The sequence below is a fragment of the Dromaius novaehollandiae genome, chromosome Z, assembly GCF_036370855.1.
Source record: "Dromaius novaehollandiae isolate bDroNov1 chromosome Z, bDroNov1.hap1, whole genome shotgun sequence".
Lineage (NCBI taxonomy): Eukaryota > Metazoa > Chordata > Aves > Casuariiformes > Dromaiidae > Dromaius > Dromaius novaehollandiae.
The window spans coordinates 8,136,382-8,158,810 of NC_088132.1; the positions used below are offsets into that span (position 1 = coordinate 8,136,382).

Sequence of the window (22,429 nt, forward strand, 5' to 3'; positions counted from 1 at the left end):
AAATATTATTTAGTTTTTACCTCATGTATGAACATGATAGATAATATAGCAATTGCATGTGCATTAGGGTTTTTCTGCAATAAAAAGAATCAAACAGAATTAGGTGCTATCTTATAAAGCACTGATATTGCAGATATTTAGGTGTATGTTTAACTTCAGCTGCTTCAGGTGAATTCATCAATTTCAAAGACACTTACCAATATAAAGTTATAGGACCAGTGCCTCATATAACACAAATGACATCTGTGTTTGTGAAATCCTTAGGTTTAATGAACACATGAGCACACGTGGCTTTCCATGAATTAAGACCTTCTCCTGGTTTTGATATATTATATCATATCACAATATATTATCAAAATATATATAAACAGAAGGGTAACGTGTGACAAAATTCTTGATAAACTAACATGGAACTTACTGTATATCCCAAGAGGGTTTCTACAGATGCTCCTTGCTTTGGCTGGCAGCTGATATGATAGAAGGTGAACAGTAGATGGTGTTTCTCAGTGAGTTTTGCTGGAAGTTTAATTTTCACTTCTTCATAAAAGTCAGGAGACCTGTTTAAAAATAGGCCAAATGCATTTCCAGCGAAAGTATAAGACCGAGCAGAAGGCAAATTCACAAGTAGGTTTTTAGATGCTGTAGTAACAAAAACAGTACAAAGCAGGAATAAGTAAACCCCAGGCAGTGGTCACTAATCTGAAATCATGAGGTCATCCAAATTAGATACTGACAGATCTCCATAAAATGTAAATGTTTAAAACAGAATAGTATCAATATTCCTTGATGAACTATGTAGAATGACAAATACGTTAAGAGGTCATGACTGATATTTTTCAAGTGTTAGAAATGATTACAGTACTTACTTGTTATGGTATGTGATAGCTGTGTAAATTTCTTGTACAAATTCTGGACCAGAAGATTTCCCAAAAATTATCTGCATTAAGAATAAAAGACAGCAACAACAGTCAGAGCTAAAGCACTGAATTGTCATCATCTTGTATCAATTTTGAGACAGCATCCAAAGACTAGAAATTACCCTTCAATTTTAGTTTAGCATGTGGGCACAAATGGCATATTACTAGGCATCTTCCCTACATACCTTTCAGAGCAAAACACAAATAAAATGGAGCAGAGGTCATTTCCAAAGGCATCGACTACTTTGTATTATGTCCTACAGTCATGCACTCAAAAGTGAGGAACTACAGTAATAAGATAGCGATAAGCCTCTTACACATCATCACGTTATCTTTACCTAAATGTTAAAATGCTAAATTAAAATGTTTTTTAAAAGCTTGGTTTTTAGTAGGATCTTCCTTATTTAGGGTGAGATTCCTTCCTCTCACCTTAATTTAGAGGTCGAGAATCCCTTTACAATCAGTGTAGAGAAATATACATTTTTGGTGCCTGATTCATGTCCCCATTTCAGACATGGCTTTGGTGAAAGGTGCAGGACTCCAGTGACTTTAAAGGGAGCCCGGGGAGGCAAGCATAGGTGTGGATACCTGTACAGCACAAGTCTGTGTGTGCTGAGGTGAAGCTCACTCTCACAACGGAGACTAACTGCTTCAATCCTGAGCATTTACCAAAAGCATTATTTATCATAATATGGGCACAGTCTAAAGAAGTCACAACCGGTGCACCTGAACATAGGCTATTTCTAAACCATACAGTGCAGTGTTGTGTAGGAGAGGGCATGGCTCGGGCTCTGGCAGAAACGTGTCCTGGGAGAGCACTGTGCTGATGCTCTGCTTTCAGTTCCAGAGCTCACGTGGAGCAAGAAACGTGTCACTGTGCAGTGACAGCATGCTGATAAAAGTTGGTCAAATGTTCATCCTTCAACATATTGTTGGATTAGGGCTCCTAAAAGTAATGGTTCGACTCACTTTTGTCCTTTAACTCAACTAAAACACAAAAGATATTATCCTAATATCATTCTTAGAAACAGCCAATGACATTGACTGAAAATTTCCCCCAAAATTCAGGCTGAAGCAGGTATCTAACTTAGAACACCTCAAATTGAACAGCTGTAGCTCAGTAAATCTGAAGAGAGGACCCTATACTGAGAAATGCTGAATAACCTGAACGCAGACAGCACTGCCTGCTCTGCTGATAATGCACACACATGCACTAATAGGCAGGGAAAGACAGAAGAGTGGTCTGAAGACAGAAAAGTTCATCTGGGCTGCATGAGTGTGCACCCATTCATATTCAGGCAATGAAAGCTCCCAAACCCACCCAGTGCTGCACCTGGGAATCTGTGCACCTACAATGCATGGGAACTGGTTATATGGGGAGACAGAATGCATCATTTGTAAAGGATTTCTGAAGCTCTGTGAATTTTCCTGGCAGAGTTGCCAGCATAGCACTGATTTCATATCTTTAACATCTTTTGAAAATAAGGCAGGAAGACTTAAACAGGAGGTCTTTCCTGCCACAGGTCGGGCCTCCAGCCCTGCTTCTTCATGAGAATGACAAACTTCAGAAGCTCTCTGACTGTAGCCTTCCTAAGACCCCACCAGAAACTGTGGTGATGTGAAGTAGATACTGAGTGGTGTCTTCAGAGGTTTCCTCAGAACTGCAGGTGAGCAAAACTCTGTTAAGGGTGTTCAGTGTTCATTACCGGCATTGCACAGGTAGGGTCTTCGCCACACATAAACTGGATCTTAATGGTGATGTTTCTTGCAGAAGCTGGTCGGTTAGCAAAATTCAGCCTCTGGGGGTAAACATAGAGGAGATTTCTGGAAGAAAGAAAAGGAAGAATAAAATGGGTAAATGGCAAGTACATACTTTTCAAAATGAAGTGCACCATCTAGCATCTTGCTAATTTCTGAGATAAACAAGCTATCTATGGGAGAAGGCAGGTACATCCAGAATGCTGTTAGTGAAATTTTTGTTTTCGTGGTTTGTGTTTTTTATGCCATATTTGACAAAGTCATTTTTATCTTAGTAAAAAGCATAGATAAACTTAGGAAACCTTCCCTGAAAACTAGGAATATATCTTACTGCTCAGACAGTAGGGTGTAAAGTTGCCCAGGAAGGACCACTGAGCCTGGGAAATAGAAGGACATTTATGCTAAGACGGAACTTTGTGTGCTGGGAAGTGGAATAAATCAGTTCACACTCATGTCTCTGCCTGATACTGTAGTAGCTAGTTTCAGCTGTTTTCCCCACCTGTGCACGAGAGTGCAATATTAAGCTCTATCTTGTTTACTACGAAAAGACACTAGAAGTGCTAGCACCTCTGAGTGGTGCATAAGTTAAAGCAACGACAAGGAAAGGGCTCCCGCCGACCACACATAGAGCAGAGCAGCTCGGAAAGGGGCGGTCTGGCCGGTGCTCTCCTTGCCCGGCACGGAGCAAGTCCCAGCAGCTCTTCCCCCAGGACTCTGTCAACGGAGGGAGCATTCAGATGAAATTCCCCCGGTGCAAGAAGAGAGATTCCCCCACCACAGCACACGGTTCAAGGACAGTCGGGCATCAGCAGAGACTATTTACTCGATTACCCTCTAAAAGGCACGGAAGAAGCACATGGCTACTTTGTCCTCTCCACATCTCACGGGTAGCATGTGTAGAAAAAAGATGACAGGCAAGGAGCAGACACTGTCATGACAAAAATAACAGGGGAACAACACAGAGTAATATACCAATTGCCTTCCCATACTCAAAACTAGTCAAGGACAGGGCAGAATGATAAAAGCCAAAGGCAAGACCCAGAACTGACAAAGGAGCGTACAGAAAGTCTGAGTGCAATGCCAAGTGGCTTGCAATGAAATGAAACAAAACAACAAAAGAAAGTCCCCCACCACCAAAAACCCCTTAAACACTAGTCACTTCCTCTACCAAAAACCTGACTTCCTGTTCCTGATTAAACTGAGTTACTGCTGAAGTGATGGAACATATCACTGTTCCTCAGAACCAACATTTCACAGCGGCAGTGAGCAGCATCATTTTCATTTATATTTCACGAGAAAATAAAATGATAAACAAACTTTAAATTATATGATTTTTCCGATTAAGAATAGAAGAAGTGTACTGAAAGAAATAAATCTTGGAATGTTCTAACATTCTTCAGAGAACTATTTTTATTAAAGAAACGTAGGTACACAGCAAAAAGAAGTGCTCAATTTCACAGCGCACAAAGAAAGTGGAATGGCTGATCTCTCTGGCCTAAATCAGAAATAGCATCATTTAAAATAATGGCATTACCCCAGGATAAAAACTAACAAGAGCGAAGTTCAAAGACTGTAACAGAAGACTCTGCTTCTCCAATCACACAGGGAAAAGCATTTCTTTAAAAAATAAGACTTTTTCTCTCTGAGAAAAATCTTACACTGGCAAAAAAAAAAAAAAAAAAAAAGAAAAGAAAAAGAAAAACAAGTAAAATCTTTGTATTTCTTTTAAACATTCAGGAGATAAATTGGAGCTAGATATTTCATTAGTATTTGTCAGGACACACGCAGAAGTATAATTATGCCAGTAAGACTACCAGCCTGTATACTTGAAACCTTTCAGTTATTTTCTACATATAATCCTTTCTCTCCTACATTCATGGTAATATATTAACAGAAGACAGTGATTATTTTATCCTTTTTTCATTTTTTAATTATCTATAGCACTAGTAAATAAACCTGGATTGTAGGCTCCCAGTCAAAACTTTGGAATTGTTAAATCAACTGTAAAACACTAGCAGGCCATGACAGTAGCTCAGTTATGATTAAATGCTAGCACAGTGCTTTATGAAGACAGAATGGTTCTGCTTTTCAGATTAGAGGAAAGAGAATAAAAATAACATAAAACACTTCATAAATTTTCTATTCAATTTCAGAGAGTTACTTGGCATAAGTTAGTTTAATCTCAGACTCAAAATGCTATTCACAACGCACAGAACTAAGCAAGGAGAATTGCATGGCAATTTAATTACTTAGATATATTGCCCTACATTCCACAACTGTAGATCTGTGCTCACCAAAATGAGCACTAAACGGTGCTCTAAATGAGCACTAAGTGAGCACTTTCAGTGGCAAAGGCATCTGAGATGCGGCTTGTGGGAAGAGATGGCTGCCACTGCACGAACAGAAGCGTTATTTCCCGGACCCCACACAGCTCCATACTCTACTATTTCATAAGGTTTGCCAAGCTGCCTCATCTAACCTTCTGGGAAACTAGTGCTGGAGTTTATTAAAAATTTGTTAGCAGCTCTTCTTTCTGGCCCCAAACATGTTCTTAGTCACAAAGCTGCAAAAAACGATCCAACATTTCTGCATTTTTCACCATCTCCCCAGCACATATAACAAGCTGTCCCCAGGGTTAAAATAGGGCTTCCTCTTTCTGCTGTCCTTAAAAGCTGAGACCCAAATCCAGGTGTGACCAACAGCCCCGCTGAAGTCTCTGGTTTCTCATGAAGGCACGGAGCATCTCCCAGGAAAAGTTAGTCTGCGGTCTTCAAGCTGTGAGTTGTACTGAGCCACAGGCCTTGCCCTCCCCTTCTCCCCCTGGGGCAGGCAGGAGAGGAGGGGCAGGACTGGCTCTTGCCCCTCTCTCGCGGAAAAGCTAATAAGCTTTAAATCCCTTTACTCAGTGTCCTCATTCTGTTATTCATTACTCTTAGTCATATCTTTGCCATTAACGTTGGTCAATGCTGTTACTGTTTTAGTGATCAGAAATGTTCCTTAGAATAGCCTCAACTGATGTAAGAAATACTCTGCTTTACGCCCATGTCTTCACTAAAATTAACACAATAGTCAGACAAAAACTACTATTTCTGTATCTATAATACCGAAATACACCATGAGATACAAGTCAGCCCCTTTTGAATTACTGCTAGTTAGTTATTACTAATTCTACTAGGTTCTAGTAATACTAGCAATACTATACCACACAAACATGTTGAAGCACATTCTTTTGATACTCATTCCTTCGCACGTGCCAAACCACTAAGGAATTATGTGAGTTGTTCAGTTCCATACTACTGAGTACTGTGGTCTCCTTGAAACTACCAGAACAGAACAGATTTAAGAAGTGACATGACATAGCCCAGAGAGCTCATTCACAGTGAAAGAGTGCGCAGAGCAACGTATTATTTCTTTAGACACTCAGATGACACAGATTGACAGTAGAAACCATCCAGGACAAACATCTACCAAAACTGTGAATGTTAAAAATAACGAGAGAATTAATAGAAAAACCACAAAAGAAAAGAAGATTATATTTATATCAAGCCAATGAAAGTTGCTAGTTGTTTTCTGGACATTTTAGACATACTTTGCAGAGGACAAGATAACTAGACTGGTAAATGCACTATAGAACATACAGCAGAGATCTTACCTTGTAATGGCTACTAAGATTAAATCATCAGCCTATTACATCATCTTTAACATTTTTTTTCTATTTTTAGAAAATGTTTGTAGTATCCATGAATCTGCAAAACATGCATCTATGCCACAACTGTTTTTGAAAATGGATCTTAGGAATTCAAAAAACAATGTTTCTTACCTATAAATGGTATGGGGAACATACACTTCTCTAATTGGGAATTCCAAAATCTCTTTGTGAGGGCGATTACGGTTTTCTGGAAATGGCTTCACTGGTAACAATTCTGGTGTCAGACAATAACCAAGGCTTTCTGGAGCTGGCGAGATCTCCACTTTAAGTGTTCCTTTAAAGAAAAAACTTACAAAACTTGCACCTTATAAAAAATAACCAATACTTAATAAAACAGAATGAAAACAAAGCTAAGGTTACAAAGAGATACTGCAGAAGTAAGAGCTAAGTCTTTAATTCGCAGGCTGTTAGAGAATGAAAACATGCGTGTAAAAAGACACACAAGAAATAATGTTCACACATCTCTACACGTCAAGCGAAAATTGTAGCTCTGTCTACTTTCTGCAAAGTCAACTGAACAGGAAAGAAGTAAGAAAGGAAGGAATACCATATGTTGGTTTGATTTTCTAGTATCTTTCATGAATGTAATTCACAAAAAATGTAAAAATAAAAAAGCCAAAGTAAAGATAAAAAGAGTTCCATCAAAATAATGTTTTCTCTCACTCCCTACACTGATCCTGCTCTGATTTATCATCTGACTAGGCAGACACCACCCACCAGGAATGTAAGGTTTTCAGTGGCCAGCAGTTAAAGAGTTAACAATGATACCACTTACACGTGCATAAATATGCTTTCAATTTAAGTACTTGTTATGATAAGTGGAAACCTTTTAGGGAACCTAGACTTGTCAGTTTTGGCAGTCAGCCAGAAAGGCCAAACAGCTTTGCACTCAGTTTGTTTTTAGTGGTTTCTTTACAACCCAGAAGTGCCAGAGTTACACTTTAATTAAAAAGGAGAAGTCAGCTGGTCCGGTCTTTGAGCAAACACTATCTCTGCTTCTCTCCTGGATTTAAGGACATGACCCAAATAAAAGGGGAAACGCATGGGGAAACGCATATATATTTTAATCTCCCTCTTCAAAATATGATCGATTAAAAATATTGCAGGAAAACAGCAAGGATCTTGGAAATCTGTTTTAAACTTATCCTCTTCAAACAGTTTGAATGATGATTTAAAAATGTATTTCAGTAGATACACTGTGAATTAGGGAGAAAAACAAATCATTTTAGAACATAAAGCTAAATATAAAACTCCATACCCACCAATCATACCAAAAAGAAAAAAAAATTAAAAGGCTGTCTTCACATAGATACTGAGGACCCAGGAAGTTCCCTAACAGTATAAATTATAGACTTAAAAAACAAGGTTATTACATTTTGTGGTTGGAATTTATAGAGTAATTGAGTGGAGACAGGTACATATATCCTGATCCACCCAAAACGAATTCTTTACCTGGTAAAGTCTTAATTCTTCTCTGCAAGGAGGATGATCTTTTGAAATCAGCTAAAAATTTGAACAGATCTTCATCACTAAGTCTGTCTCCTTCCTACCAGAAGAAAGACAAAAATCAGTACCTTTGTCACAATATTCTGTTACACTGAGGAAATCTTCTGAATGAAACATGTCCTTGAAGCAGGCAAAGCAAGTGGGTTGCTGCCTACTTGGTAGGAATTATCCTCTGTCTTCATACTGACATCATTGGCTAACTTTCCCCAGCACAGTTCACACTACATGGGTGAATAATGTCTTAAGCAATCAGAAATAAAGAACATCCCATACCTGTTTAAAGAAGGTATTGAGGGTCAGAGACACTGTTTTGAAGTTTGGTACTGGATAACTGTCCTCTGAGCTGAGACTTCTCTCAGAAAGTCTTCTTGCTTGTAGCAGTGTTGTTCTCTTGTCACTAATTGATCCTTTCCCTTCAAAGGGAAATTATTAAAAACATCAACTTACTCTGTGTTGTTTCCATATAAAGACTACCAGAATACATTAGAAATCCACAAATTCCCAGAAACATCAAAGGACAGAGGATGGCAGCTAAAACACTTTTTGTTTGCATATCTGTTACACTACTTGCATTTACGACTATGTGAAATCATGGAATACCAGAATACATCTAGTGAAGTCAACATTATTTCTACTGCAGAGCACAAGCTTATTCAGATCTATAGCTAACAGATTATAAAGCACATGGGTCAGTGATTGCTGGATAAAGCTTGAAGATGTCTCCTGTAAACGCAAGAAACTAAGATAAATATTCTCATTTCTTTGCAGTGTAAATGAATTCTATATGGTAAATGCAGTTCCACTTCTATAAGTTCCACAGTGTTCATCCACAACTGGGCCTAAAACATGGAATACTATTTAGAAAGCATAGGGAATAAATATGACAAGATGAAATAGTAAGGACATTAGCTTGTAGGTGTTCTTAGCAAAGAAAAGCAAGGTGGAGAATATGAAACTGAATCATAATATTATCTTGACAGCAGAGTGAATGACAGATTGTTTCCTAAGCATAGCGCTACTGAAAAGTCGCTGTATATTAGTTAGAATAGTTAAAGTACTACCATTTAAACCTTCTGCCTCAGGTACTTCTCGTTCAAGTGTTGAAACATTAAAGAAATTAGTTAGGCTTATGGGAATCCAGGCAAATGGCATTCGGTATTTCCCCAGCCGCTGACAAAAGGATTCAGCTTGGGCTTTCAGTTTTTCAATCTTTTCTTTTGTCTGAAATAAAGAAGAAAATAATCAATGTTTATGTCATGTCATGTCAGAGAAAATCCTGAAATTACACATTCACAGTTGAATAAATAATTTGAAGTCTTATCTATCGTGCTTTTCTGCCACACCACTGTCAGGGTCATAGCTGTTTTGATTTGTACATTTGCCTCTCATTTGCTTTCAACACGTACATTTTCATTACAGGAAAGAAGAATGCAGATCTTTTTCCAGTGATCCTCATGCCTAGCATGAGCAACCACCATAAAATGTTAGCAGGTGCTATTTCCTTCATCAGATACAGAAACAATACTCTGCTGAAAGTGATATTTTAAAGGTGAGAGATATGTGGGAGTCCAGGAAACATTACCAGTCTCCTCCAGGGAGGTAAATGACCATGACTTCCATGAGCAGAGCTTATGCTATTTTAGGATGACAGCACTGAACTGGCCATGAACACACTACAACATGTTATTTGCCTATCCAAATCAATAGCATGTCTCTGAGGTACAAATATCTGTGCTAACTCCGTTTTGCATTGCCATTTCCTTTGCTCACCCCTAGCTGTTTCACTGCTCAAGACTTTGTCAGTATTGATTTCCAAAAAGGTCAATAACGAAAGCGTACCTTGTCTTCTCACGACTTCTTCCTCCCAGTGACAGGAACCAGACTGCGTGCGTGTCCATGTACACACCAACTGAAGACTTTCCTAATGTTCTGAGGACTCTGCTCTACTCTTAAGAGTCTATTCTTTGTCTATTCTCTCTTGTTCATGCATTCTTTGACATTAACACTAGTGTTGTTACTTACCTTCCCAGCCTCACTTTCTTTAAGAACCATGTAGGGTTCTGCACAGTCTCCAATTTCTCCTTGCTGAAGCACTTTTTCTATCTACAAGAAGCAATAAAGTCAAACATTCATAAAGGGAAAAAATTACACCAATATTAACACGTTCCTTATCTAACAACATGAAAGAGCCTGCCTAAATGCATAATATAGAATTCCTGAAACTGTCTTTATGGAGTAATCTATAATATACCTTTTTTTAACGTAACTTTTCCCAGTTTTCTATCATTGACAACACTGTCAGTCAGATACCACTGCATTTGCACTGAAATCAGGAAAATTTATACATTCCAAATGCAATGGTACTCTAGGTTTCAGAATTAAATAAACAAAGCAGTGCAAAAGGCACTGAAATAAAGTCAAAAAGCCCTACAAAATGTAACTCAAAATTTTAAAAATAGCGTACTGCACTTTCCTTTAAATTTCCCTTATGTGGAGATAGGGAACTGTAAATACTTAGCAGAACTAGAATATAGGGTGTCAATATAACTTGTTAGTTTGTTAGTTTGTGAGATATACCAGTGGATACCTATACATGTACTATTAAAATTATCAGAATACCTCTTAGCTGCAAGAAATTCATGTTTGCCAAATTGATGAACTCAGACTAGGTAGAGTTGGGAGCTGGAAGAACAGCGTTGAGGTAGTATTGTAACATACCTTTATTACTAGGTAGATATCAGATGAGGGATAAGTGACAGAAAATACTGCAGATCTTGCCTGAGTAGACAGGTCAATGGAGGGTGTATGAGAACGCAAGAATCCTCTTAATGAATCAGGATTCAGGTCACAATGAAAATTTTCAGAGATCTTGAAAATAAAATAAAATAAAAATCATTGCAAAGCAACAATGCATCAAAGATTATTTTAAAGTAAGTCAAAAGTGGTAACTAGAATTACAAAACAATTGCAAACAAGCAAAATTTTGACTGAGTAAAAAGAACCCTGGGTCAGATTGCACATGTGCAAAAGTTGCATTTTTTTGGTAAGTTATTCTAAATTGTTAGTCCAGAGACAAAAATCCAAACGAACTGTACAAAAATAACAAAAGAAAAGCTAAACATCCTGAAGTTTTCACATCACAATGAAATTCAGCTGAAAAATATAGAAAAATAAACCATTATTACTCCATTATTTGTGGGTTGCTATTGTCCATTGCTCTGCTCTAGTGCACACTTACCTTTTTTCTTTCTTTAATATCATAGAGAGCTATGCATGCAAACAAAGGTTCGATCTCTATATCAAACCTGTTTAGGAAAGAGACACAGGACACATTAATATTTCACTCTTAGGACTCCATACAATGAAAAATAAAAAGGCTGTACTTTGCTTGACACTTCTATTAGAAAATAAGGAGAGATACTTAGTTGCAGACCTCATCTCTCTCAAAGTTTGGAGGATTTTTTTATTAGCACATTTTATTAAATGATTTCAAGAGGAAAAGAAGGGAAATAAACTGTCTGCAATGTACCTGCATTTTCTAATTTTGTTAGAAAGGCGGTCTCAGACATTAAACAAAAATGATCATATTTTTGACACCCTTCTTCTAGTTATCAATACCACTAGCATGTACAGAGACCAGTCTAGTTTGTTCTGAATACATAATTTGGGTTCCCCTCCCAACTTCTGTTCACCCTGACAAGCTAAAGACTTTTGTAGCTCCAGATAGGAGTTTTCTCTGCCAAAATTAAACTAAGAAAGAACAAGCAAGCATTTATATGTTGAACAAGAAACCTGCAGTATAGTAGGCACTACAGCAATATACTCCTATGGATTAAGAAACTGGAAAGGAAAGCTGTTGCTGAGACCTGTTAAACCAGGAGGATGTAAAGATACTTACTTGAGAGTCTGCAGCTTTACCAAAATCCGGTTGCCCAGATGTTCCTTTGGGCGATCTGGCACTGGTCGTATCTCTACCGCATCCTCCTATTATTAAACAGTTATTCTATTTATATACAATTAAAATAAATATAAATTTACATACTTATATAAAACCTTTACGTGACATAACTAGGCTAGTGCTGCAAACTAACATGTTCCCCCACTCAGCAGGCATTTCATGTCTTCGGTCAGAAGGAGATTGATTTATATTTCTGATGATTTACACTTTTGACCTCCATATGGTGTACTTTCCAAGCAAACATTGTAAGAAAGGGTAGCACCTTGACTCTGACACAAACATATTATCAGAATGTGGTCTGATCGACACAAGAAGGAATATAACAAAGCCTAAGGCAGCATCATGAGCCTGGGTACATCTGCTTGAATGCATATTCAAGACTGCTGACAGGCTTATGCAGCTCACTACGATATGTCTTCACTATGTTATTATCCAGGGTAGATACATAAAAGCAAAGGAAACATCTGGATCGCAAAACCCATTTTTGACTGTAGTGCAGTTTCAGTGTAAAACCTAACTGCACATGAGTGCATTCTGTACCAGGACAGCTCAGGAAGCAAGCAGAGGGCTGACCACTGAGGCATCCGTCAACCTATCATCTGTGCTGGGAATCACATTGAAATTATCTGAATAAAAAAACAGTCCCTCTTTGTCACTGAAAAAAAATCTATCCTTCACTGGACTTTTTTATTTTTAACTTCAGGTTAGCAGTTTACCAGAACTGGTAACCAGAAACACTCAAAGCTGCTGTAAAGTCTAGGGTAGCTACATCCATGTCTTCATTCCTTCAGGGAAAAGCCAAAAACATTAGTAACCATCTGCGTAAAGCTGAATTTTTTTCTTCCTTAGAATTCCAATTAGATCATGTATTTGTGGGATGAGAAAATCCATTATCCGTAGTGACTGCTATGCTGAATATGGCTAAATATTTTCAGCCCATATCCGATATCTTTCAATTTATTCATAACCCTACCATAAGCCAAAATAAACACCACAAACCATTCATAAACACGACCATAAAACACAGTGTGTATACTGAAAACTTCCGAGCTCACCTCATCTACAGAAGGGTAGAGGGCAAGGAGCTCAGCATGCCTATTGGTTCGTCGCGCTTCTTCATTTTGCCTTTCAAATTCCTCTGCGCTCACATGTCGCAGCAGATTTTCCAAGCGGGGATCAGGCTGTAGGCTGCGTAGATCAAAGTCAGACGATGTGAGGGTAGTTCTTGAGGCATCTTCAGGGAGTACCTGGACATGCTTGGGACCTGCCTATTGGAAAATGACAAATTAGCAAAACCTCTTACAGAAAAATGTGACTTGAATACTGGAACATTCTTCAAGTTTCTCTTTGCTTATCTTTCAAAGATTATCTAGCATGTGATGGCAAGATAGCTCCTCACTGTACATCCTGGTCTTTTCCCTGGTGTTCTCCACTCTGTGTCTCTCTACATTTTTTCCTGTTCTGGGAAAAGACAATGTTTGTCTTAGGGTCACAGTGCACAGGCCCATGGGATCCTCATTCCTAACAGAGGCCTCTGGGTACTTCAGCCATACTACTAATACTACAGATGCTTTGTGTAATGAATCAAATATCAATCAATCATTTTTAGACCCTTTAGGTCGCTTGGATTTCTTTAGCTTGTGGGTGAGGCAAGACTGAGGATTTTTCACAGGCACCATTGTTCATGCTTTGGCAGAACAGGCATCACTGTATCGAAATGTCTAATTAGAACCTCTGTTTTTTCAGATTTTCTGCTAACAGGGTTTGGGACAACACTGGAAATAAGATGATATGTGCTGTTTTCTCCATCCTGACTGCAAGGGGGAAAGGGAAGATGGATCAAGTGTAAGTATCTTCAAGTATCTCTGTACTGAAGAGAAGCAATGACAGGATGGAAGTTGCTACAGTCTCTGTTCCCACTTGCTGAGGACTATCACACTGCAATTTGTAGTTCCCATTCTCCAGTCCATTTTCAGAAGTTTTAAAAGGTGGGCATAACCAAGTTATGACATGTTGAGACTATATCATGAGATCCAAAGGTCTAGTGACCACAATAATTCATTTTTTATCTTGTCTATGTGCTCCAGAGGATTAATAGACTAGCCAAGGGTAGGACTCAAAATTTGCTCTCACGTCTTTCAGATGACGGAGATGAAATAACTCCACAGGATAATTAAATCAAGCAAAGAAAAAGCTACATTTGGGATAAAACATCTATGGAAAAGATGTCAAATGAGATTTTTTTCTCTCAGCTCTGGTCCGGCCAATGGCCAATACAGCCCTGAATGTGAAGTGACCAGCTTGGCAGTGAGCACAGCTCATGGATAGGGTGACTCCCTCCTTCAGCAGAGCTGAAAGTAAAACCTGAGCCCTGTTTTTACTGGTGGTAGAAGGACTGCTTTTTCAATCACGCAAGAGAAAGTTCCAGAACTGTACATGCGTGCCAGCATAACGCAGAGGCAAAAAGTTGAGGTGAACAAACAAAACGGCAGTACTGCCTGCCATATTTTAAGGTTAATGTCCCCAAAACCATAGCAGAACAGCAATTGCAGGGAGCCGCTTTTCAGGTCTCCTGAGTCTGAGAGCACACAGACAGTGGGAATAAGGAGACGGTGTACCGCCGTTAGCGCACAGCCTGGTCTGGGTGTTGGTGCTTCCCAGAACATGAGATGACAGGTTGAGTTACACAACCACACTGACTCTTGGATTAGGGCTGGATCAGCTCTCCATTCCCTACAAATAATGGTTACAAAACTTGCTCTTAAAGACATGCATACCCATTACAGAGATCCCAAGACTTTAGACCTCAGCAGTAAATCAACTTCCTTTGATGGAAGCTAACATATTTTATAACTTTTTCCAATAGTGAAGAAAAAATACCTGAAAGCTTGTGTCACTGGAGTCCAAAGTTTCTGATTCAAATGTTTGTTTTTGAAGGGTTTTGTGAAAATCCTTTCGTGATCCCTTATTTTTCAGGCTACAAGTATCTGAATTTCCTTGGTTCCTTTCACAGAGAAACCCAAGCAAGCCAGGATGCAGCAAGAAGAAATCAAGGGGAAATAAAACAGAAAAAAAGCAATGAATTGAAAAACTCAAGCAACTGGGAACATTACTGCATAAAAGAGCAGCCCAATACAACTTTCATATGAAACGTGATTCATACAATATTTCACAATGTTTAACTGTGTTATCACACCATTGCAGCCCTGTCATATATATTAAGAATGGGTTTACAAGGAACAACATTACTTCACATCACTTCTGAATAGACTGTCAAACTGAGACAAGAGAGAAACCTGACCTAGGCACGAATTCAATTCTGAGCTCCTTGTAAGATGCAGTCATTATTTCAATGAAGAACTTCGATTAGGAAGACATTTCTTTTTGGTTGGCTCTATGCTCCTGCAATTATACCTCAAAGAGTTTACTTCTGTTGTCTGAAATGTCGTTTGGTCTAAGGCATGTCCCAGCTGGTATAGTAGGTAAAGCAGGTACAACTATTTAGTCTGTTCAGACAGCACCTGTTTTTAAAGAGGGCTGTCACCTATGACACAATTTAACCCTTTCTGCTGGGAACTTTGCAAAATTTTTCAGAAAGGTCCCAATTTCAAGTTACATTTATGTGACAGATGGGAAAAAGTAGCAGTTACCCTGAAAAAAATGCCAAATACATTCAGAAATCTATTTCTTTCACTTTAACTTAAAATTTGCTAAATTGTATAAGAGCCTTTTTGTAACCAGTCTCCTCAGTTACAATATGCTGCTCTGTTCATTTTCCTTTCCATAACATTTCCTAAGCAACATCTAAACATCTTAGTGCCTTGCATAAAAATGTCATGATAAGCAATTATTGATCAGGGAGACACCTTTTTATTACATTTTGGGAGTAACTGAATTATATGCTCTGATGTGTTTTAATTTTAATTGTGTGCATTTTAATTGTTTACCAGTTCACTGCAAATGAAAAATGAAGTCATAAAAGAGGCAAACCTAGCTCTCCTTGGAGGTGACCTTGTTTTGGAATTGCATTAATCACACAGAGTGAAAGACAGGAATTTTGCACAAGTTTATTTTAAGATACCTTAGCATCCAAAAGATGCTTTATTGCTATTTTTTCACCACCTCCAGTGGCAAATAAACCACTAATGGAGAGATTTAATCAGCTGAGATCTCACTGACCTTGAGAAGTACAAGCTATACCCAAGATGCCTTTCCCTGGCAGTATTCATGGAAAATTTACGCTTTTAAAAATACCATGACAATTAAAATTCACAAAGAGACATACAGGATTTTTAGCAAACATCCCAAATGAACACCCATACACTGAATTCTGAAAATAGGACACAGAGAAGAAACAAAGGTCAACTGCAATGAGAAACGGGGAAGGCTCTCCCTCATAGACACAGGGAGTAGCCTGCAGCAGAAATAAACAGACCCACTAGATGTGTCTCGCCACTCTCTCATGCACCTCTCTGCTCAGAGGCACAAGGACTTCTGCCGGTACACTGAACCTTTCCTCCTCCTGCACTCTATTCATTCTGCAGTGTTGAAATCCTTCAGAGCCACGAATGGATGAAAGTCATTTGCACACTCCTATCATAACGTCAGTAGATCATCAGACCACATATTCATCCCCCTGTCCTAGGGGTCTTTGTTTGACTCCCTAGCACACAACTACATTTTGTCAGCCTTTCTCAGACCAATGGAAAGCTTTCTACACCTGTTTTTTCTCACTCCCGTCTTGATTCCTTTTCTTCTTCTTACATCTGTTTTGAGAATGGTGTCCAAGCACAACATGAGACTCCAGATAACAATCTATCACTGGTTTATTTGAAATTGTGGCATATTTTACACTATCTCATTCTTTGCATTTTTTAATAACTGGCTTGCTTTGTTGGCCACAGCCATCAAAGGTCAGCTCCTTGACATGGTGCTTCATCATGTTCACCTCAGACCCAAATGCTCAATAAAGAATTTGCAAGCAATTTTCCTCACCTGAATGAATGAGATACTTAAGCACACTACAAAATCTTCTTACACGTGTATTTCTGTGACTCCATTTACATTTCCGCATGCACATATAAGAGCAAAAATAGCTATATTCTGCTGTTTGCTTCACTTACTCTACTACTTACTTCCTATTTGTGTACAGAGACAAAGCTGCATGCTGGTTCCTTAAACAGTGTATTCAGAACAACAGTATGCAAAAGAGCTAGTGACCCTGCTCTGAACGTTGTAGGTGGAAAACCCTTACTTAACTCACCAGCTTATTTTTAGTGACTCACTGTGGAACAGTTCTGAGAACTGAATCAATTTCATCAGCACCCATGGAGGAAGTTAATAACCCTCAGCAACTGCTCTGTCCCTGTACAAAGCGCAAAATTAAAGAAGTCTTCTACAATCGTCAGCTTATGCACTGTCTGGTGATGTACAAAACACAGATAGTAGCAAGAGTGGTCAAAAGGGCACCACAAAACGGCAGCAAATATATTAGCGGTCTACTAGCCACTGCTGCTACTACTTCTCAGGAGCACGGCATGAGCACGCAAGGAGACGAACAGGAAAATGGAGCCTCAGAAAGCTCCATCTGACGGGTGGGAGGGATGTTGGGGAAGGAGGTGACCGCCAGTGCCAGAATGCATCGCTGAGAGTCTGACACCCCTGTGCTGAAAGCACTGACTGAGAGCATCCTGGACATTCAATAAATAAATGAGGTAAAAGAAAAGAAAAGAAAAGAAAAGAAAAGAAAAGAAAAGAAAAGAAAAGAAAAGAAAAGAAAAGAAAAGAAAAGAAAAGAAAAGAAAAGAAAAGAAAAAGCTAAAGGGAATTAAGTAGCTTGTAACGGCCACATGTTTGATCCTGTACTTTGAACTACACTGACCCCAAATGTAGAGATCCCTTTTTGACATAAAATGGTGTACCCAGACGTTACACTACTAATCTGATGAATACAGTCAGTCAGTGCTGGAAGCCCATAATCTTCAGATTTTTGCTACTAGCACTCTGTTTCCTTTTCACACACCATTAGGAATTAGATTACGTCAACATTTCAGAGCAGGGAGGGGAAAAAGAAGACCATACAAATGTAATCTTTACCCATGTTATTTTTTGTTTTGATCTGATGAAAGAACAAGTTAGCACAGAACAGTATTAGTGCAAACTAAAACTAATAGTAATATTAATAGTTCAGTAATGATTATAATACATCCAGAAAATGCACTTTCCCAATACAGCTGTGCCAGTTGTACAGTACAAAGAGTTTCTGACTTTTCAAAAAACAAAAAAAATCATTTCCAGTGGAGGAGCGTGTTCTGTCACTACAGTACTTAGAAATCTAGCCACAAGTGGAAATTCTCCTGGTTTCTGCTTAGAGTGATAACCTAAGTCATCTGTTGTCTGACAAGAAATTTTAAAATACTTTTAAAGTTGTGATTCTTTAGGAAAACTACAGGGCTTGTAAGGAAAAACTCCTTACTTAATCAGATTAAAAGAAAAAGAAGAAAGAAAAGCCATCAAAACATAAGCACCAAAAGCACATAAATATTAAGCAAAGAGCCTACAAGGATTAAAAAGATTGGACAGCCAACACAACTATATTTCAAAATCTAGATATTAAAGGATAAAATTAAAACTGTCAAAACTCAAACTGAGTTAGACCTTGCACAGGACTTTATCTCAAGCATGAGATAAATGGAGAAAAAGAAGTAGGGTAACGGGTCAAGATGAAGGACCAGCTGCTCAACAGCCTATACATTAACTGAGTAGAGCTACTACAGTATGAGCGGAGACTAGAAGAGCTCAGTTTGTTTAGCCCAGCAGTTTGAAGGCTGGGGTAGGATATTATTGCTGTCTCTCAGTATACAAAGAGGGTAAACAGTAAGGACAAAAAAGATACTATTGGCCTAAGAAGAAATGGCCCATAGGCAGTGAACACATTGAGGCTGAGAACTAGAAAATGACTGCAACTATCAGATGAGTAAAGCTCTAGGACAGCAGGAGTAATGGCTACTACCACTTACTACTAACCTACCACTTTAAAATAAAGATCAATCAGATTAGAAAGGGATTATGCATCTGGAAAGCAGTGAATGACCTTAGAGACTCATATGACCCCTTGCGGGGTATTGTATTCGTAAATTCAAAGTGCAATTGGTTGAGGAATAAAACTGGAAAACAATTCATTTGGAATTTTCTAAGGAACTTAAGACACAGAAATTTTAAACACTATAAACATTCAAGAACTAAGTTTCATACCTCTGAAAGATAATATCCTACACGTATATTACACTGGCCAATTAACTGCCACCTATGGATAATAGGAAGCAAAATAAATGCAGTATTCCCTTTTCAGATAAATCACCATTATACACTGCTGATGTGAATTACTACTTGATTAATTCTGCTTTGGTTACCAATAGTGAAGAAGCAGCAGCAAGAATATTTAGCAATAGCTTGCCTGCTGAAACAAAACAATGTAGTTAAATGAACTACTGAAAAGTCAACTCTTGTCTTCAGTCACTGATTCCAATCACTACTGTTAAGGATTATTTATAACAACATACATCTTCTCTCTGTCAAATAAGATGCAAGCTATTTCCTAATTTATTTATCTATATGTAACTTACTTTCGATTCACAATCAGCCACTCCCGGATGTATGTCTGAACACAATCTCTGACATGTGAATCTAGTTCAACCCTGGAGAAAAAACAACATATTGTAAATATTTTAGTACCTTGGTCAAACCTGAAAGACAAAAAAATGTATCTAAGCATGCTGTTCAGATAAAGGCCTCTCTGTTAGTCCTTTCCTATATGTTTATTTTACTTCTAAAATATTGATTGAGTTTTCAAGAATTACCTGTACTGCGTGAGTAGCCTGATACACATTTTTGTGTTTATAAATTAGCAAACATACATTTAATAGAAGTAACCATTCCCACACTGCATATTTCATGAATATAAGACTGAGCTGCCATATTCTGCAAAGCAAAAGAAAGTATCATAGGGACCCGCATTTGTGACTTTCAAAACTTGACAGCAAGTCTTACTGGTATCTCTGATATTTTTCCAGAGACCTCAGCTCCTGGACTCTTGGAAATACATAATCTCATGGACTGGTTTTGGTATCATTTTCTATTTCTCGTAGAAATGGAGGAAATTGTAAAAAAGGAACATGTTTTATCAGAAGGCATAAGAAAACATTAAGATCTGAGAATATATTACAACTTTATGATTTTTCAGTGAGTCTCATTTAATGTAGGGAATTATCTGTGCTGACTAATAGACTGCATACTTCTTGGCACTGAAATATTACAAGCTAAGTTTGATGTCTGTGAATTTGATGTCATGACGTTGTGGTGTAATTCTCCTACACCTAGTCCGAAAAAATGTAGTGACTTGTATCAAAATCACTTGTTATGTCCTTTGAACTAAGAAAGCAGAAAAGTAGTATAAACCTGCAATGCAGGATTGAGTAGAAGGTCTGATACTTTTCAGTTCTTTCCACCCAGGACTCTTCAGCAGATTTGCAAGCAATTACCAAGACCGAGTTACAAATGATACACCACAGGATGAATCCTTGGATGGCAACTATGACAGAGTACTGTGTGCTGCTTTGGCTGGCGGACTGACACAGCACAGAGCCAATTTCCTGTATCTGGTTCAGAAAGAACGTATTTTTGTAGGTAGATAGCATGTGAACCCAGTTCGGTTGGTGGTATCTGTTTCCTGCTTTCAGCACAGGAGTACATCACAGGCTGCACTGCCCACACAATGATCTTTGGTTCACGCCCTTCCAGTGCTCTGACTTTCCCTTAGATAACGTGGCATCCTTCATCCTTCACGTGGTGGCATGGCAAAATGGGAAGGTATGAATGGCAAAATGGGAAGGTATGAATGGCAAAATGGGAAGGTGATGCATGAAAAAAATCCACTGAAGGCATATTTGCTGTTCTGTTGACTATCTCAGCATTGCCACAGACTCCTTGTAGAAACTTTAACATCCTTGGGCTGCAAATAAGGTCTAAAGCAGATTGCACAGCAGGAATCTACACAGTCTCCAACTGGAAATATGAAGACATTACTGCTGCTTTTAACTAACTGACACACTGGGAAACAAGCTTGGAAACATATAGGTATAGGGGAGAAATGGTCTTTTTATTTTTTTAAATCTCATTTCAAAGTTGGATAACTTTTTACTATTTATACTCATCATTTAACTAAATGGGAACTTCAAATGTCAAAATATGAATGGTCTCTCACACTCATTCTCTTTTCCCGCTACCCACCAAAAAAAAAAGAATTTGTAAGAAAGATTGGAAAATTTTCTCTGATTCATGTGTCATTTTAAGCGCAAATCATCTTTTGAGCAAATGTTACAAAATCCCTTAGGATTCTCTACCACCTTGTCTTTTCTATACTTTTTAAGTGATGTAGCAAGCCAAAAAAGAACTTGCAAGCTGAAAATTCTCTTAGAGGGAATCTCAGCCAGTCCACACTTAACACAGAATCATCTGTACTGTCATTTCCATTTAGCCTCATCACACTTGATATGTTGGGCAGAAGACACTGCACAAATACAGTTGTCAGATAGGGCTTTAATTTATACTGTTATCTGGTATAAATTAGAGCAGGCTGTTAGAACTCATGGAGGAACAGAAGGTGATGCAGGTCTACACTGCAAGTCACAACACCGTAAGTTAAGCCAGCTCAACCCAGCAATACTGAAGTGCAGCACAACAAAGAATACAGACTATGCATGTCATTTCCTGGATGTGCTGGAAGGAGACAGCACAACACACAAACCCCTCCACTGAAACATGTTTGCATGGTTTGGTCTCTGCAAACATTGCAGTTTGGGGTTAAACTGGTGTTGACTTGAAGTTTATCCAGCTGTTGCTGCTTGCAAACCACAACATGCCTTTGTAGTTCTGTTTCAAGGTAGCCTTTACAGTCAAAGAGTCCTTGAAGAACATTCTGTATCCAATGCACAGGGCTTTTCCAAAACACATCAGAAAAATCTCCAGTGCATCTCTTTTCTCATTCTGACAGCTTCTGTTGCACGTAGTTTGCCTGTTTATCTAACCAGCTTAAAAATTTCCAGGACTGCTGAGCACTTGCACCAACATGTGTTACTTGTTTTAACTTAAAACCTGTTCGAAAATAGTGGAAAGCTTCCTAATAATTTCTCTGATACTTGTCCAGATTGAGACATGACTCCTGCACTAGAAATTAACAGATTTTTCCTCCCCAAAACCTTTTAAAGTAAGTATTATTACGCCCCCCCCACCTTAAGCAACAAAGGCACTAAGACAGACACGTTTAGTGATGTGACCAACCCCACCATAACTGACAAAAAAACCCGGCCCTCAGTCCTGTGCTTACTACACAGTCAGAATCAGCTTCCAGCCTCAGGATCACAGCTACAAAATCATTTCTCACACTCCTCCTTTCCTCCTCTTCCCAGTTTACCCATATCTCAGTCCTGCTGCTGCCAGACAGCTCAGGAAGTCATGTCAGTGCTTACGTAATTGAAGGTGTGCAAACAGCCCGAACAGAATCAATGGCAGTGTTCAAATGTT

General features: G+C 38.5%; 1 protein-coding gene across 2 annotated transcripts in view; it reads right to left on the minus strand.

The window, feature by feature from the left end:
- DOCK8 (dedicator of cytokinesis 8) overlaps positions 1–22,429 on the minus strand; it is an 89,068-nt gene that overhangs the window by 45,089 nt on the left and 21,550 nt on the right. For both annotated transcript variants that reach the window (XM_026100529.2, XM_026100530.2), the window contains 14 exons: positions 19,474–19,545; positions 14,729–14,852; positions 12,904–13,116; positions 11,789–11,874; positions 11,129–11,195; positions 10,609–10,758; positions 9,913–9,993; positions 8,952–9,111; positions 8,164–8,303; positions 7,837–7,930; positions 6,496–6,658; positions 2,624–2,741; positions 867–937; positions 419–557 (listed from right to left, as the gene is read on the minus strand). In XM_026100529.2, coding sequence (XP_025956314.2) covers positions 419–557; positions 867–937; positions 2,624–2,741; positions 6,496–6,658; positions 7,837–7,930; positions 8,164–8,303; positions 8,952–9,111; positions 9,913–9,993; positions 10,609–10,758; positions 11,129–11,195; positions 11,789–11,874; positions 12,904–13,116; positions 14,729–14,852; positions 19,474–19,545 — 1,678 coding nt within the window. The remainder of the gene's footprint in view (positions 1–418; positions 558–866; positions 938–2,623; positions 2,742–6,495; positions 6,659–7,836; positions 7,931–8,163; positions 8,304–8,951; positions 9,112–9,912; positions 9,994–10,608; positions 10,759–11,128; positions 11,196–11,788; positions 11,875–12,903; positions 13,117–14,728; positions 14,853–19,473; positions 19,546–22,429) is intronic.